General features: G+C 39.3%; 2 protein-coding genes across 5 annotated transcripts; both read right to left on the bottom strand.

Moving 5' to 3' along the window:
- Positions 1-344: 344 nt before the first annotated feature.
- LOC119889691 lies at positions 345-7,321 on the bottom strand. Of its 4 annotated transcripts, none has more exons than XM_038700478.1 (11): positions 6,904-7,321; positions 6,586-6,784; positions 3,934-3,969; positions 3,527-3,826; positions 3,130-3,450; positions 2,892-2,987; positions 2,681-2,705; positions 2,365-2,447; positions 1,915-1,945; positions 1,495-1,562; positions 345-1,030 (listed from the first exon to the last, which is right to left on the bottom strand). In XM_038700478.1, exons 2-11 carry the CDS (start codon positions 6,599-6,601, stop codon positions 921-923), a joined length of 1,086 nt encoding a protein of 361 aa, XP_038556406.1. In that variant the 5' UTR covers positions 6,602-6,784; positions 6,904-7,321; the 3' UTR covers positions 345-920. The 4 variants fall into 4 exon arrangements, with proteins under 4 accessions (XP_038556406.1, XP_038556407.1, XP_038556405.1 ...); XM_038700480.1 differs by lacking the exons at positions 6,586-6,784; positions 6,904-7,321 and adding exons at positions 1,343-1,407; positions 4,084-4,981 and having other exon boundaries at positions 903-1,030; XM_038700479.1 differs by lacking the exons at positions 6,586-6,784; positions 6,904-7,321 and adding an exon at positions 4,084-5,103 and having other exon boundaries at positions 3,130-3,432.
- A 1,862-nt stretch (positions 7,322-9,183) lies between these two features.
- On the bottom strand, positions 9,184-15,912 carry LOC119889715 (neuronal acetylcholine receptor subunit alpha-3-like). Its single transcript, XM_038700515.1, has 5 exons — positions 15,778-15,912; positions 13,787-13,831; positions 11,928-12,037; positions 10,419-11,619; positions 9,184-10,298 (listed from the first exon to the last, which is right to left on the bottom strand). The coding sequence occupies exons 1-5, from the start codon at positions 15,796-15,798 to the stop codon at positions 10,170-10,172; spliced, it is 1,506 nt and encodes a 501-aa protein (XP_038556443.1). The 5' UTR covers positions 15,799-15,912; the 3' UTR covers positions 9,184-10,169.
- Between the last annotated feature and the right edge of the window lie 570 nt (positions 15,913-16,482).

Genomic DNA, 16,482 nt, shown 5'->3' with positions numbered 1-16,482 from the left:
CAATGGGTCAACCCCTTCTAAGAAAGGGCAGTGTGAAAACCAGTGTGGCACATTCCAGATTCAGGTTTGGCAGGCACTGCAAGCACCTAGAAAAGCTGATTAACCGAGACATTTTGTTTTTCAATGCAGGCTGCTAATGCTGTCACTCATTATAAGAAACAACTTTATAACATTTTCAAGCTGAATGGCAGACAATGTGGGGGATGGAGTGTTTCCTCCGAAGGTGACCTTACATCAGACTGAAAAACAACTGTAAAAAAACTTGAACATAATACATTTCCAGCTCTTGCCAGAATAACAATGAACGTGGCTCACAGGTGGCTCAAGTTATTTACATCAATGCACACAGCTGATTCCTGTTTTTTAATGATAAAGTAGGAACATCACATATTTTTACAATATTGTACTGGTAGTTTTACTTAAGTAAAGGATCTGAGTACTTCTTCCACCACTCATGTGGTTCTTCTTAAATGGTATGCATATACAGTATGTCAAAATACAATCCAAATGTGTCACTAAAAAATAAGGTTGGTGTCAAACTCAACTATATATTCAGATCTCAACTGTCATAGGCTTTAACAACAAAGAACAAATGTTTCTGATTAAATGTAAGACAAGGAACGATTTGTTTTCCACTTTGTTCATTACAAAATAAAACCAAACAATGCAATTTACCCAAACTGTCAAAAATGTTTGAGAACATTTTCTATGCTCTCCTACAAGGAGCAGTTCATTGTGCAGCTAAACTGCTGTTCAGGTGGACTGTGATAACAGAGGTCAGATGTTCCACAGCCACTGCACTTCCAGAAGACAATGTCATTCATTCACTGTAAATACTGACCCTACCTTACTTTTAATGAAATGTGACACATACTGAACAAAACAGGGGTGCAACACAGGCAGGTGTTCCAGTTGTGCATTTAAGTGAAGTTAAAATCAGGTGAGCCCTGGATCTGGATCTGGTTTTTATTCCGTTTGGAGGTTGTGGCATACAAACATGCTGAATTTGAATTTCTTGCAGGTGGATCATCTGTGGTTGGAAAGTTCACAGTTAAATAGTGTTATCTGTTTTCAGGCATGCGTTGGTTGTTTCAACTATTTTACCACTTGTCATGACAGATTTAGCTCTTGTGAGTCTGAAAGCTTGCTACAAAATGCTATTCACATCTGCCCTGCTGCTACAAATGAAGATGTGGTTGCGCTGACCTCACTGACAGAAAAACCTTCTCTTCTGAAATGACAAGGCAGCATCATATCGTGCATTGTAGTGCTTTCTAAGCTGATGGTCCATTTGATGAGTGTTTTATTCACTATGCATAAGGAAATAGCAATTTTACAGTACCTTAAGCACTCAAAATTTGTTGGCATACACCTGATCAGTGTCATTGTACTCATCATCACTCTCATCTGTATGTTAGAAATCAAAGTTTATTTGACCATCAATAGACAATAAAAAACGACTTCTGTAATAGCACAAAGAAGGTTATCACTGACCTGCAACATTGTACACTCCCTCAGAATCGTCAGAGTAAGAGTCCTCAGCAGCCAAAACATTCTGATACCTGAGAAAATGTTGCCAATAAATAATAATAACAATAGTAATAATAATAATAATGTCTTTGTATTAAGAATTGTACACACCATAAAAGGTGTTGTCACATTTTAAATTCAAGTTTATGGATCCTATAGATAATACAAAATTAATGTTGAACTGTAAAAGTAAAGTTCTAAAATATAAGTCAAGTCACTTGATTGTAAATTTTCACTTCATATATCAATTGTCCATTTTTAAATAACAGAGGTCAGTTTACTTTAACTAATGTGATTTCTTCTCATGTGGTTTAACTCTTCATAATATCACGTAATAAAACAGTAACTTAAGTCATGTTAATTAAAATTGATCAATATTCTTACCCTTCTTCCTCCTCCATGCTGAAAGAGTCCTCTGAAAATTAAAAAAAAAAGTTTGTAAAATGTATAAAGCAGAGATCATTAAAAGAGAGTAATTGTTTTTATCATCACTTTATATTTTCGTATACATCGTGCTAATAAATAATGAATCACAATTTTTTCACATAGCACTTTTCTTCACAATAACCACAAGACATGTAGTGACAATAATAATTAACAAAATATGAGGTGTTCCTGCTCTTCTTCAGTGATTAGGATGACCACATGAATACATGTAAAAGCCATGATCTTTCATGCATTTTATGTTTTAATCTATGTTAGGAGATAGTAGGGGAAAATTAGAAAGGTGTAAATGTTTGCATTTAAACAGATCAGAACATGTTTTCTTTCCAAGTCATATTCATTACAAACTCCCCAGAGTATGCCTTTACTGTAATTCTATTTTCAACATACCATCTTCTGATTCCAGATCCTCTCCCTCTGTCTGCCCCTGTTGGTTCTCCAACATGTCTGTATTTGCCTGCTGACTCGCCGCACTGAGCAAACACAATTCAAGGTTTAAGCAAACCCTTTAATCAACCCAGCATTGTTTGATGCGAACAATTTAGTTATGTATCCAGTATTATTTTAGTTCACTGTAAACAATTTTGAGCACAGCAATGAAAAACTCAAATGACTCAGTGTTTCTGAGGTTATGTTATCCATTAATAAGTTTGGGAATGTTCTTTGATTCATCAAGCTGCATTGTTCAAGTTGGAGTAACACTCACTGCGGATTGCACAAAGCTGAGGAGTCTGTTGAAATGAAAAAGAAAAAAAGTAATTTTGTATATATGTAATATAATGATTGGTGTGATGAGCCAGTGTCATACAGAATAAAACCTATATCTGAATTCATACAGATTTGTTTTTAGAAACATTTTTTTCAGTCAATAGTAGAGCAGACGTTTAATACAAAATTTGATTTTCTGATCATCTGACCTGGTTTGTTGATCCTCCACAGAAACAGGCCCAATAGTCCTGATAACACCAGGGTTATCACTCCACAAGAGACAATTAGTTGATTAAACAAACTCCCTGGAAAGCAAAACAGACATGTCAGCCCCGCTATATGATGAACATTATTGTGTTTCAACAGCTATTTAGCCTTTTCATCATTTGAAAAGAAAAATCTGAGAAACTTCTGTAAGAACTCCAGATGCTTCCATGGCACCCTCACCTTTGACCTCGAGTAACACTGTGTTATTTCCTTTGAGTGTTTTCTCATGCTCTTGAATGCATTTAGATGGCAGCACCACGCAGCTGTAATGACCTGAATCCCTCATGACGGCACCTTCGATGGTGAAAGTCGCCTCCAACCGCATGACGTTAAATGCTTGCACTTGGAGGATGGTCTCATTCCTCCTCAGGTAAGCCTGGATGAGTTGACATTCACCGAGTGTTTGCAGGGTGTCAGTAACAGTGCATCTGAATTTAACAGCGTCTCCCTCAACGACAGTGGACGGCCCAGCTACTGAAATAACTGCAGGGAGAAAATTGGCTGTGCGGCAGAAGTACTAAGTGAGTGCAGGGAAATTACACTGACATGATGCTTTCATAGGAATGAAAATCCTTACCTATAACCAGAATCTGAATGATGTTGTCTCCTCTCTTGTTTACTTTGGAAAGCGAATGATTCCTCACAGAGTAAACACAGCTGTAGCTTCCACTCTGATTAAGGCCAACTCTGGATAAGATGAAGGTGGTATCAGTTTGATCTGGCTTCTGGATCTTTTCAGTGATTCCAATGTCATCCTTACATAAATAAACATGGACCGTTGTGGCTTTCTTGGACCCAAATGTGCTGCAGGTTACATAAAGGTCACTGTTCTCACTTATGGTTTTCTGTTGGGCCAGGATCCTCGCAGGGAAAATATCTGTAACGTTGAATTGTTGAAACAGAGACAGACATCGTATTGATAAATAACACATTGCAAAACAATTGCACTAAGAATGCAACACACATATGTGCTCAAAAACTCACCATTAGTTTGGCTTGTGACCTGATTTGCAATAGCACCTTGAAGGGAGAAGAAGTACATTTAATCTCTTTAGAATTGCACGCAAGGGTTCACTCAATTATAAATACAAAATGATTAGATAGTTAAACATATCAGTTTGTCAATGTACTTACACAGAAGAACGGTGATTATGTTCATGATTATAAGCAATGTAACAACTTGTGAAACCCTGTACAGGCACCTATCAAGTTCTTATGTACACCTACAGACAGCTAAAAGAGTAAACGAGCAGAAATTATAATGAACCACTTCCTGTGCATTCTGTGTTGTCATGTGACATCTGACAACTTTCGTTCCAAAATTAAACATCATGATTAAAAAATTGTTCATGCACGCTTTTACTGAGCAAATTCTATGAAGTACTTGTTGATCATCACACAAAAGGATACATCAGAAAATATTCACTGATGCCATTTAGAAGCTTATTCATTCAGTACAAGGGCAACAAGTATGGTTTCAGCTTTAGAGAGCATGCATATTACGTGGAGTAGTCTGGGGTTATTGATCATTTTCGTGTTCCTGAATTCTGGTGATTTCTTTCTGCATCAGTCTATGGTGAAAATATCTTTATCTATATTTATGTAAAGGGAAACTCAGGTGGTGGGACACATTTCAAAATGTAAAAATAAAATGGAATATAAAGCACTTAGGCTCTCAGGAATTCTGTATTCATATATGTATGTCACTGATAAATTAATTGTTTTTACTTATTTTTAAACTCCTGGACTTTAACAGCTCCTGTGTCTCAGCCGGTTTTCTGTTAACGTTAGAAACTCTCTGTACATTCAAAATCTGTGCCAGAGATAAGTGTGCCAACCAACCCCACCCTTACGAAAAGTAACCATAGTTTTACTATAGTATACCATAAGAAATGTATAGTGTTCTGTAGTAAGTTTCTAATGTTCTATTTTATTTTTCACCAGCTTTGGTATTGTTATTGTTATTGGTATTGTTTTATTGTATTAGCTATATTAGCCCTATAATATAGTAATTTTTTGAAAAACCATAGTAAGACTTCAGGAAACACTATAGCGGTGTAGTATAACTAGAACTTCACAATAACATCACCATAGCCAACTCAATAGAATTAATATAGCAATTTTCTACAGTACGTTAAAAAAATCTGCAGTAATACTGATAATTTTTTGTGATATTTCTATTGTAATTCTTTATAGCGTATTTATATTTATTTATAGTAACAGGCCGATGACAGCTAAAATGGACCATCATATAAAATGAGCCAAATAAGGATGGAGCTTCATAACGCTCTAAAATTTTACAGCCAGTCACAATTACTGATCTTACATTATAACTACAACTAGCTGACATGTAGAAACAGTTTTGATTAGTCTGAAGTTTCTATGCTGGAGAGGGGAAGAGTGTTACAGAAAGTATATTATAGCAATTATAAGTAGGCTTAGAAACGTAATGATGTTTTGCGTGGCTGTTTCAAATAAATAAGTTGAAATATATAAAGAAACGTTGATTTTTGTGAAAATAAGCATTTTAGGTGTTTTTTTAAGTCGCTAAATTAGCGAGCTAAAAAGGGCCACTTGCACACACAGAAGTTACATAGAAACAGATGGTGCAAAACAGGTTCCTAGCTCTATACATATACTGTATATTCATGCAAAACCTAAACAAATTTTACTTTAAACACAAAACCGACACAGAAGAACAATGTGCAGATACACACACAAATACAACATGATCAGTTAATTTTTAAATGCATTTTTCAATGAAATAATTGTTCAACTTTTGACTGCATTACATGTATTTATGGTGTTGTTACTGTGGCAAACCCCCAAAGACAATAATGTTTGTTTCCTGCTAAAATTAAAATGATTTCAGCTAAAATTACGGTGTTGTTCTGTCTTTACATTTCATCTCATAATTCCAAGTTTGTTTGTTTGTATTAACTCGCTTTAATTTCTGATCAGAAGACACAGCACAGAGTATACACAAATTATGTGTAACAACCTTAGAACAAGCTTAAAAGTAGGTGAGCTACTTCTCAAAGTAAAGTCCAGGGACCCTTAGCCTAGGGCAGTGTTTCTCAACCAGTATGCCATGGCACGCTAGTGTGTGTCTTGTAAGATTATCAAGAGTGCCTTAGGATTAGGAAATTGTTAATTTCCACATTAATTGGTCCAGACAAAAAAATTAATGTTTGGCTTTTTAAGCCCAACTGCCATTTTGTGCCATAAAAACTAAAAACACAGACTGAAAACAGTCAAGGAAGAGCTTGTGCCTTTTGGAATATTAACTGTGCTCATTTGGACTCAACTTGAAACAAAATAGTAGTAGTGGTCTTGACTGAAACTAGTCCAACCATCTGCTGTGATGGCTGCATGTGTGACATGTTTCAGGTCTGTGATCAGATTGCTCTTTTCAACCCCATACCAAGCAGGAATCAGATGATTTGTTAAACTGTCTCTGTTTGGGGCATTGTATTTTGGGTTGAGAGTCTTTATCATCTCCCTACAGAAAATATAAGGTAGGACTAGGAATAAATAAAACAACTATACTGACATAAAAACATGAAACGTTTGGTCATGCATTTGTTATTTTCATTTGAAAAGACATGCTGGACAAAATACAGCAAATTAACCTACCGAAATGCAGAGGCATCTACTGTGGCAAACGGGTACAAACCCTTTACCACAAACTTAGTCACTGCTCGGTGACATTCGTTGATCCTAGCCTCGGTCATTTTATTCTTCCCTACCTCTGTGAACGGAGTAGCTAGAGGTGCACCAGAGCTACCTGCTGCAGCCTCTGAGCCAGCCAGACTCTGGCCGTCTTCATCATCATCTAAATTTGATGGACAATGACAATGAAAATTATTCGTATAGTAAAGGTTTACACAATGAAATGGCGCTCACATTAACTAAGTAGACAGGGCCTGTCCTGCCTGGAGAGTTTAAAGTTACCTTCGGCATTAATAACAGATGGCGTCCCGTTAGCTCCGCTGCCGCTTGACTCACTTGCGTCGCTAAGTAGTAGTGTATCAAACACGCGACAGTCCTGCAAATGAATTGCATGCTGTGTGGCCAAATGTTTCTGCATATTGGAGGTAGTTCCCCCCTTTGACGAAATGGAAACTTTACAAGTGTTGCAAATGACCGTATTGTCGTCTTTTCACGTGAAATATAACCAAACTTTAGAGCTCTTCTGCCTCGATGCCATGTTTGCTGCGTTCTGAACCAAAACAATGCAGCGCGTGTGTGACATCATGACGCATTTGCCACAAGCGGAACCGATAAGTAGAATCGTTAAGCAGGCGTGCTAACGGTTCCAAGGAATTGATTCACTGGGCACCGGTTCCGAAGAAGAACCGGTTCTCGATTCCCATCCCTAACTATAGCCTAGTGTTTTTGTAAGGTAGTCTCCCCTACATAGGGATGGTGAGAGAAGGTCCGTCCATATAATGACTTCATACTAAATGGTGCGCGATACTCATGTGTTTTGTGGTCATTTGATTTGCCAGGATAACTTACAATAGTTATTAGCAACAATCTGAGAGCGTTTTACACCACAGCAAACTTAAACACCAACATACTGTGTGAAAGCAGCCACAGCAACTACACAGTCAACAACAGGAACTAATGCATGAGAACCGAAGGGAGATGAAGAGTCATAGGCATAATATTACAAGAATAAGGTCATAAGCTAATAATGTAAATTTACATTTATTCATTTAGCTGACGCTTTTATCCAAAGCGACTTACAATTGCTAGACATGTCAGGGGTCGCACGATTCTCGAGCAACTACGGGTTAAGTGTCTTGCACAGGGACACATTGGTGGATGTATCACAGTGGATTTGAATGGTCTCTCACTCCAAAGGCATGTGTCTTATCCACTGCACCATCACCACCCCACAAAATAAAATAATAAAATAAAAATCGACCTGTCCTATGTGCCTACTCTGCTGTACATTAGCCTTTAGTTATATATTCTATTATATATTAAGTTATTTCTGTGCTGATTTGGTAGAATCCCCCGTCTGACAGACACAGAACCAGCTGTTTGGGACTGTAGTCTACTGGTGAGACAGGAGCGCTGCTCTTCTTTGGAGGTGGAAACCAGAAACTAACTGAAAACACCTCTGATCAGGCATAACTGCCACCATAAATCCACACAAATGTTAATTGCAGCTCACAGCCGCTTCAGCAGGAGGCATTCTGGAGCAGTTAGACAGTCCGTAACAGAGAAAAGGTAACTCTAGTGAGAAGGATGCGGAGACAGCAGCGACACAGAGCTACCAGGCAGAGAAAAAACCCCCTACTGCAGTCCAAATCCATTTTGCCTTTTGGATCATGTTATTCTCACGCTAATTTTTGGCTGACTGTGTAGCCTACCATATGCATTAGAAACTGATGGACAGTTCCCTATTGCTAGGGACAATTCAGTAGTCGCTGGACATTGGTAGGGACATGTCCCTAATTCAACATCCTTGCCATACATCATTCACTATCTGTTTGGGAGAACTCCTGTGCTCCGTCCTGCAAATCAGCCACACATGAGTTCTAAGTAAGCTTTAATTGAATTCATTAGCCAGGGGTTGCTTATCAGATGAGAGCTAATACAGAAAGCCTATCTGTGATTCCCTGCCAGCATTCAATTAATAAGGGCTGAATTTTCCTGTAATCATATAGCTCGCCATCTGCTCTGGTTTGTAGTTGAATAATAATAATTAAACTGTGACATACTGACAATCAGACCCCAAGCAGGACGCTTAGGCTACTCTTTCAGCACAGATACAGTACATGTGGTGTACAAGTCTCACTTCTTGCATAGCAGCTGATGAAATATAAAGCCAAATCTCAAAATATGTCATACCATGCATGCATGTTTCTGTTACATATCCACAGGTCTTTAAGTGTGGAGATTCTGTGTTTTTAGTGGCTTGGCAGCATATTTTAAGAAAAAGGGATAATTTCACTCTTATAGCATGAGACCTGGGGTGTTAGCACTGAGCTATTAAGAGGCAGTGCAGACCCCATAAGATGAGAGCAGAAAATTGTATTTTGGCCAAGAGGAATGAATAGATGAAGAAGAGAGAGGAATCCAATCAGGTCCTTCATCACTTGCTCTCTAAATCGATTGTAATTCAATAAGCTAAGTTAGCTCCAAGGGGGCACAGAGGATGTGGAACTGAGAAATAAACAGATACTTGGTGGCCTACTTGAAATTGAATCTACATCCCACAGCTTTTGATTCCAGTATTTGATCAGAGAAACCACAGATACAATAGGTTCACCTTTACATAACTATTTTAAAGATTTATTTACAGACATATGCGTAAAACTTGTATTTATATGTTTTTTCTCTTCGCACATCAAAATACTTTCAGGGTAATTAGCCAATTTGCATGGTCAAATAAATTCTAGATGACTTTTTCTCAAGTCACCTAGTCCAGAAGGTCATGCTATGCAGATTAAACAGCGGTTCTCGTTATGCACTGAAAGCATAAAGTACCAGTATAACTTTTCACAACATTTTACGCCTGGGAATAAGATACAACAGAGATCATGACAAACTGGGTGACATATCCCCTTAACTGCAGTAGCAAGGAATTACCACATGATGTCACTCTTTAAACTCATCAACATCCTTGCTTGGTTCTTACAAATCCATGTTAAATACTGAAAATGTTAAATATGAATGAATGAAAAAACAGTTTGGACTGTTCTCCATAAACACACATATTTTTGGCATGGCGCTCAATATGGACCAAATGTTTGAGCTTCCTAGTAGCATAATATTTGCATTTGTGAATGTATGTACATACTCATTTAATAAGAAATTAGGTGAGTAAAGTTCCCTATTCAGTTTACCCATTATTTATTCATCCAGATTACTTTACTTTGATTCTGCAAGAGTGTTTCCATGTCATTAAAGATTATATTGCCATTTCCTGCAGAATTATTTTGTACGCAATGAAATGACTAACCACCATCGTCATTGCCATTGTTTGTTCTCAGAAGAAACCACTAAACCACTTTGTCAAACAAAAATCATCTACCAGTAATCTGTCTGTGAAAAAGCAGTCACTAAATCATATGCATCAACATTTGGCAGGCACAGTCATCCTTCCTTCTTGACTTTGGATCCCTTCTAGATTTCCTCTGTCCAAGCCATGGTGAGAATCTTGTATGTAACGAATAGTTCAACAGTAGTGTTGTTAAACTGATTCAAATGTCCTCCACAAGTAATAGAGGCTGGAGGAAGAGGCCAGCTGTACCCAGGATGCACACGAGGACAAAAACCCACAGGAAGATCCTGTCGACAACCATGGCAACGTACTTCCAGTCATCCTGAACCTGTGAGAGGATCACAGCAAAATCATTGTCAGTGGCATGGTGAAATTGTTGTAGTTTCATTTTTAGCAAAATGGTTTAAAAGCTGTAGTTTAAAATGCTTTTGTGATTGTGAGCACTCACCTCTTTTGCTTCATTCTGTAGCCTCATGTTCTCTGCTATGTATTTGACACTCTCGATCGCCTCCCTGACCTCAGGGGAGAGCGGCAACAGGGACATGATTCCTCCATCCAGAGACTCGGAGCTGGAGCACCGACTCCCCCCTCCGGCCCCAACAGCACTGCCTCCAGTCAGTGGCCCTAGGCTACCCAGCCCTCCACTCCCACCCCCGGAGTCTGCAGGCAGTTTGCTGGATCGCTGGTGCCAGCCACAGCTGCAGCGGCCCTCACAGCATAAAAACGCGGAGCCTGCACCTTTGGCCGGGTCTCCACTTAAGTTATTGAGGTTGGAGAGCTCTGTGTTGTTGAAAAGCCGTTGGCGGTTTGTCAGACTGGACACCACGCTGGAGGCCAGGGCCTGAGGTTTGTGCTGCTTCTGCAAAGTACTTGACGAATGAATGGCACAGGGCCTTGAATGCATGGTCTTAACACTGCCAGGCACTGTCACCTGCCCGGGGTCCCTCTCTGGCCTAGTCATGAACATCACCCTGGGCAGCAGTCCCAAGAACACAGTCCGCACCCAGCAGGGCATAGTGTGGGTCTTTGGTGTGCGGTAGTGGACGTTTAACACGAAAACAGTGATGACAATAGAGAGGGTGACAAAGATCATGGTGAAGAGGAGGTACTCGCCAATCAAGGGGATGACTAGTGAGGTGGAGGGGATGGTCTCTGTTATAACGAGGAGGAAGACAGTTAAAGACAGCAGGACGGAGATACACAGAGTGACTTTCTCACCACAATCAGACGGCAGGTAGAAGACAAGCACGGTGAGGAAGGAGATGAGGAGGCAGGGGATGATCATGTTGATGGTGTAGAAAAGTGGCAGACGGCGGATGTACAAAGAATAAGTGATATCCGTGTAGATTTCCTCACAGCAGTTGTACTTTATGTCATGTTTGTAACCGGGGGCATCGATGATCGTCCACTCGCCGCTCTCCCAGAAGTCCTTGAGGTTGATGGTTGAGCCAATTAGCACCAGATCGATCTTGGCCTTGTCATATGTCCAGGAGCCAAACTTCATGGTGCAGTTTTGGTAGTCGAAGGGGAAGTAAGTGACGTCAATCTTGCAGGAGCTCTTGAATATAGCTGGAGGGATCCAGGTAACATCACCATTGTAACGAAGCAGGGCCTTTGTTTTGTCATCTACCTGGAAATCTCCAACTGCACTGTAGAGAGAGAGAAAGACAGAAAGAGTGAGACAGCAAAAGAGGAAGACAGAGCGAATGTTAAAGACAACTGATTTGATTGAAGGATATGATCAATTGAGATATAAAAAAAAAAAGAGGCTTTGTAGTTTCAGTAAAGTGCACCCTCCGATGTTCCTTATAAAGTCCCTTAAGAATATGCAAAGCAAAAAAATATACCCAAGTGGATACTGATATGGCTTGTCATTGTTCGGCAAACCCTTAACATAAATGCAGCCAGCAATCAATGAAAATGCTGAGCCAGGTTTTTAATTTGTTGTTGCACTCACTTGTTGTATAGCACAATGTCTGGCTTCCATATCCTGTTGGACGGCACTCGGATAAACTCAACGCCTCCAAATTCTTTTGGATTCCATCTGAGTTTGTAGTCATTCCAGATCTAAAAAGCAAAACAGAGTAATTCATTTATATATATAAAAAAAAAATTTTTAAAAACAAGGCAGAAAAATTACAATGTCAGACAAAACTTTGCTACAATAAGCTAATAAGGTTACAATTTTAAAGTCAATGTGAGAATGAACAAGGCCCTACTGTCTGTATGCATGATGAAACTGGTTTTGAAACCTACAGAATCAGGTCACAAATCAAGTTGGTTAATCTTAGCCAAATGTAACAGCTCAATGAAGGCCCTATTTATTCATCCATTTCTGTACTCGTGAAAAAAAAAATACAAATACAAATACATAAATATATAAACAATATAAATACCTACAAAATACAATAAAAAATATCATCAAAGCAGCAATGCTAGTGGCTCAGAGACACTGTACATAGTCACAGTGGTGGTTTGAGCTAAATGCTAACATGAGCATGATAACATACATCTTAGTTTAGCTTCTTAACATGCATGTGTTAGCTGTAAACACTAAGTACCATGAGGCTTTGAATGTCATTGTATTAAAAAGTATTGGACAAATTAAGAAATTCACCCGTTGATGAAAGGTTAAGGGATTACCATAAATTTTCACAATTCATAGTGAGGGGTCCGGATTGTCTGTAACCAATGTCACAGTACTCATCCAGTAGTTCAGACATTTTACCACAAATATCCACCTCATGATGGCACTAAGGGAACAGATATAACAGCAGGAGGTTACCAGTTGTTTCCTCCTGGTGATTATCTACTGACTGATTTTAAACGCATTCTCTTGTAAAATGTCCCTCACTAAAGCAATGAGAAGCCGTCATTTCCACCCGTGCCATATAAACAGTGTATGTAGTCTGAGAGGAGAGAAGAATGGACCACAGTTTACAGTATGTTTTACCGACCTTTTTGTTTTTTTGCCTCTCCTGAGGACAGCCAGTCAGCCTCGTAAAGCAACAATGCTAAAGCAACCTCAGAGAGCTGTAAAAATGTCACTTAATTAAAAAGCAGTACGTCTCTAGAGTGCATTGAAAACATTTTGGATGGCCAGCAGGGGAAATGTACCTCACCCAGTTGTTTGTACGTTGCTTAGAGAGACTCAAAAAAAAAAGAGATGATATTAAAATAAGTGAACTCTCACCACCAACTAGCAATTACAGCTCAACCCTTTAGCATGAAAATCTCTCCAGCACCGATGAGTATTCGCGCAGCATTTGTAATGTGGGTCCTGGAGACCTACCCCACCTCATCTGATTCAAAACTGGTTCACTGCACTATGCATCATGGCAACAGAGAAACCATGAGGGATGAAGTAAATGACAAAACCATCAAGTCATCCTGCATGTATGAACACTATCTATTTTTGTTGTCAGCTTGTTCTATGTGATTATGAAAAACATTTGAGGTTAATTGTGGTTTAATCTTTCTGGTTCAGTATGTTGCCGATGCTTAGAGGTTTCAGTCACAGTGTCGAATTGAACATTATGGACTTTGGCAAGTTCCAAGATAAATTCCAGACCACTGTCAAATTATTTCAAGCACATTATAAAATTTAATAAATAAAATCTCAGTGCATTTGGCTTATAGGATTTTTTTTCTTCTTAAAAAACGGCATAGAAGGATCAATGTGTTTAAAAAGCTTCCTTCCATGAATAATTCAACTTGTCAGTCTAGCCCAAAAGAATAATGTATGACAGAAAGCTGGATCCATACTTGATGCCCTTGCTTAAGGTCTATTTGTGCAGTCATGCACCATAAACTTACATGTCTCAGCCACAGATTTGTCTCCATGATCTGATTGACTTCATCCTGAGAACGGAGAAAAAAAACAATAAATGTTAACATTTTTAAGCTAAAACAAGGAGGAATACTGTCACTGCCACTCATCCAATTCACCACTGAGGATTGTTTGTGTGCTGTCTGCGAGTTCAGACCTCTGCGTATCCCAGACAAGAGGATTATGAGAGGCACACCTGAGTCCTTCACGCTTGGAGCATTATACACATGGCATCTGGAGCCAGGCGGTCGCAGCACAGCCTTAACTTTTAGTCTAACAACTCAGTAGTAAAGCTAAAGCAGAGGGACAAAGGGGGAGGGTGAAAGACTGCGTGGGTCAGGTTTGTGTGTGACTTGACCGTGCATGAACCAATTTCATGACCCCGTGCATAACATTAACCATTCATGTTACCATTTAATATCCAGGAGAGGTTCCACATTGCTGTTAAGTACAGGTGGACAGAAGGCCGCAGGACAATCTTTATTGAATCGTCTTTGGGAAAATGATGATTTTTAAGCACTTTGATGGCTAAGGCGCACATCCTGTGCCTTTTCACCAAATCAGTCAGAAAGCAGAGACACAAAAGAAGTGCAGTTGTTCTGGATCAGATCTCTGGGTTTGTGACTTTTTCAGCGGTAACAATGCAGGCATAGCACCTTTTCATGAGGTACTGTATCCTAGGAACATGGACTCCAAAGCATACTGCCACTTGTTCTGAAACCCTCAAGCAAAGAGTCTGTTACGGATCCCTGATTGTGAGATGTTGTGTGAGCCAGCTCGGCCGATGAGCTGTTGATGGTCTAAAATAACTCACATAGCTCTGCTGTAATTGGTGTAGGCTGACCAATACCAGTTACATCTGGGTTAGGTGCACCAGGTGTTGGGGTTGAATAAAAGTCATTCATCAGCAGGATCTCCACAGCCTGCTATATCACCAGAGTTAAGGAGAGTCTAAGAAAATATCCTTTATCTTTTTGTCATCTCTAGATCCAGACAGGTCTTCAATACCTATCTAGCTCTTCAGTGAAAGAAAAAAAAAGATTGTCTGTGCACAGGCAAATGAAAACAGATTGAGATGGGCTGTTAGACCCCACATTATTCATTTAAAATGAATGTTCTGTATAGCCTCCTACTGCATACGAAGTGAAATACTTTTATACATTTGGCTGCTAAAATATTTTTTAATAGAACATTACAATTTAAAGAAATTGTTTGCCATTTTATGTAATACCCCTCAGCCTTGCATATGTCCCTTAAATATGAAGCTGCTGCCAGGGGATGGTTGGCATGGCTTAGCACAAAGACTGCAAACAGGGGGAAACAGCTAGCCTGGGTCTACCATCACCCCTGAAGCTCACTAATTAACACATTATGTGTCATTTGTTTAATGCATACAAAAAGTGTGAAATTTGCAGAGGTACTGATGTGAGAGTATTTAACACATCCAAGGCTGTTCATTTGGTGAATGAAGCTGTCCTCCCTGTCCAAAATGGGCCTTTTTACTTAATTATTGATATCCGTCAAGAGAGACAGCCTTCTGTCTGCCCCACCAATTTGCAGTCACCAAGCTCCAAAAAAACCTGCCACTAAATCCAGAGCTGCTCATCTGAAGTGGCAGTGATTGAGGTTGCCTAAGTTGAGAGGTACTCAGACAGCTGACATTTCCCATCTTGTCTTGGCCAGACAAACAGCCACATTGCCCCTCTTTTCATCTTGTTCTCTCCTCGGGATTATAAACCAGGGGCTACTGTGCACTGGCAGTAACTCAGGTGTCTTTGATGGCGTCTTCTAAAACTTTGCCGTCTAAAGCCTACAAATTGACACACAACCTATTTTTTCGTATTTAATGCTGTCTTTATGTTACTCTCAGGTCATGACTGAACAGAGTGATACATGTTTGATTGTGGTGAAGTAGCAGCCCATAACTCAAATGTACTATAGACATCATCACTTGTCACAGAAAAGAAATGTTACTTACCACTTTGACCAATTGTGACATGGACACCTCAAACTGTACAATGACTGGGTCTGTCACATTTTCCACTGGTCGTATGTACTGGTTGTAGTTGGAGAATATCCCAGAGAAGAGCTTGTGCTCTGCATCTGAACAGGAGCCTCCTGGATAACAGCAAAGGGTCAGAATGGATCTGTCATTGCATTGTGGTTTAGTTGTATAGTGCTTACGATGTGACTAACAGCCAGATGATTGTTTCTTAGTTCACATCAATCCAGGGGAGCATATTTCAGTACCAAGATTAGAACTACAGCATTACCTTCAAGTTATCCTGCTGTGCTGATTTATTTTCCTCTGTGTAAAGAATACTAATTGGCACCATTACAAATACGTTCATCCCTTTAAATGAATTATAACACTAGCCTACAGTCATCAGCTGGAATTGCCAGAATGTTTGTATAAAATGTAGGATTTAACTGTGAGAATATTTTGTTCACACATTATTATTTCAAATGCCTATTTTTTAATTGCTAATTTTGTACAGGGAACAACACATTTTTCATCATTAGTTGTGCCAATAGTATTAAACACATCCATGTAAAGCAACAAGTCAGTAACAAGATATAATGTTAAAGCAATACCTGGCAGAAGAATCAGAAGGAGGGACCATGTGGGCAAGATCGAGCAAAAAATGGCTTTCATCCTGTTTCAAATGACGAATCCTGGGTC

The sequence above is a fragment of the Micropterus salmoides genome, unplaced genomic scaffold (assembly GCF_014851395.1).
Source record: "Micropterus salmoides isolate LMB-PRFRI ecotype aquatic unplaced genomic scaffold, ASM1485139v1 Ms_hic_scaffold_6, whole genome shotgun sequence".
In the NCBI taxonomy this organism is placed as follows: Eukaryota; Metazoa; Chordata; class Actinopteri; order Centrarchiformes; family Centrarchidae; genus Micropterus; species Micropterus salmoides.
This window is presented reverse-complemented; position numbering and strand designations above follow the sequence as displayed.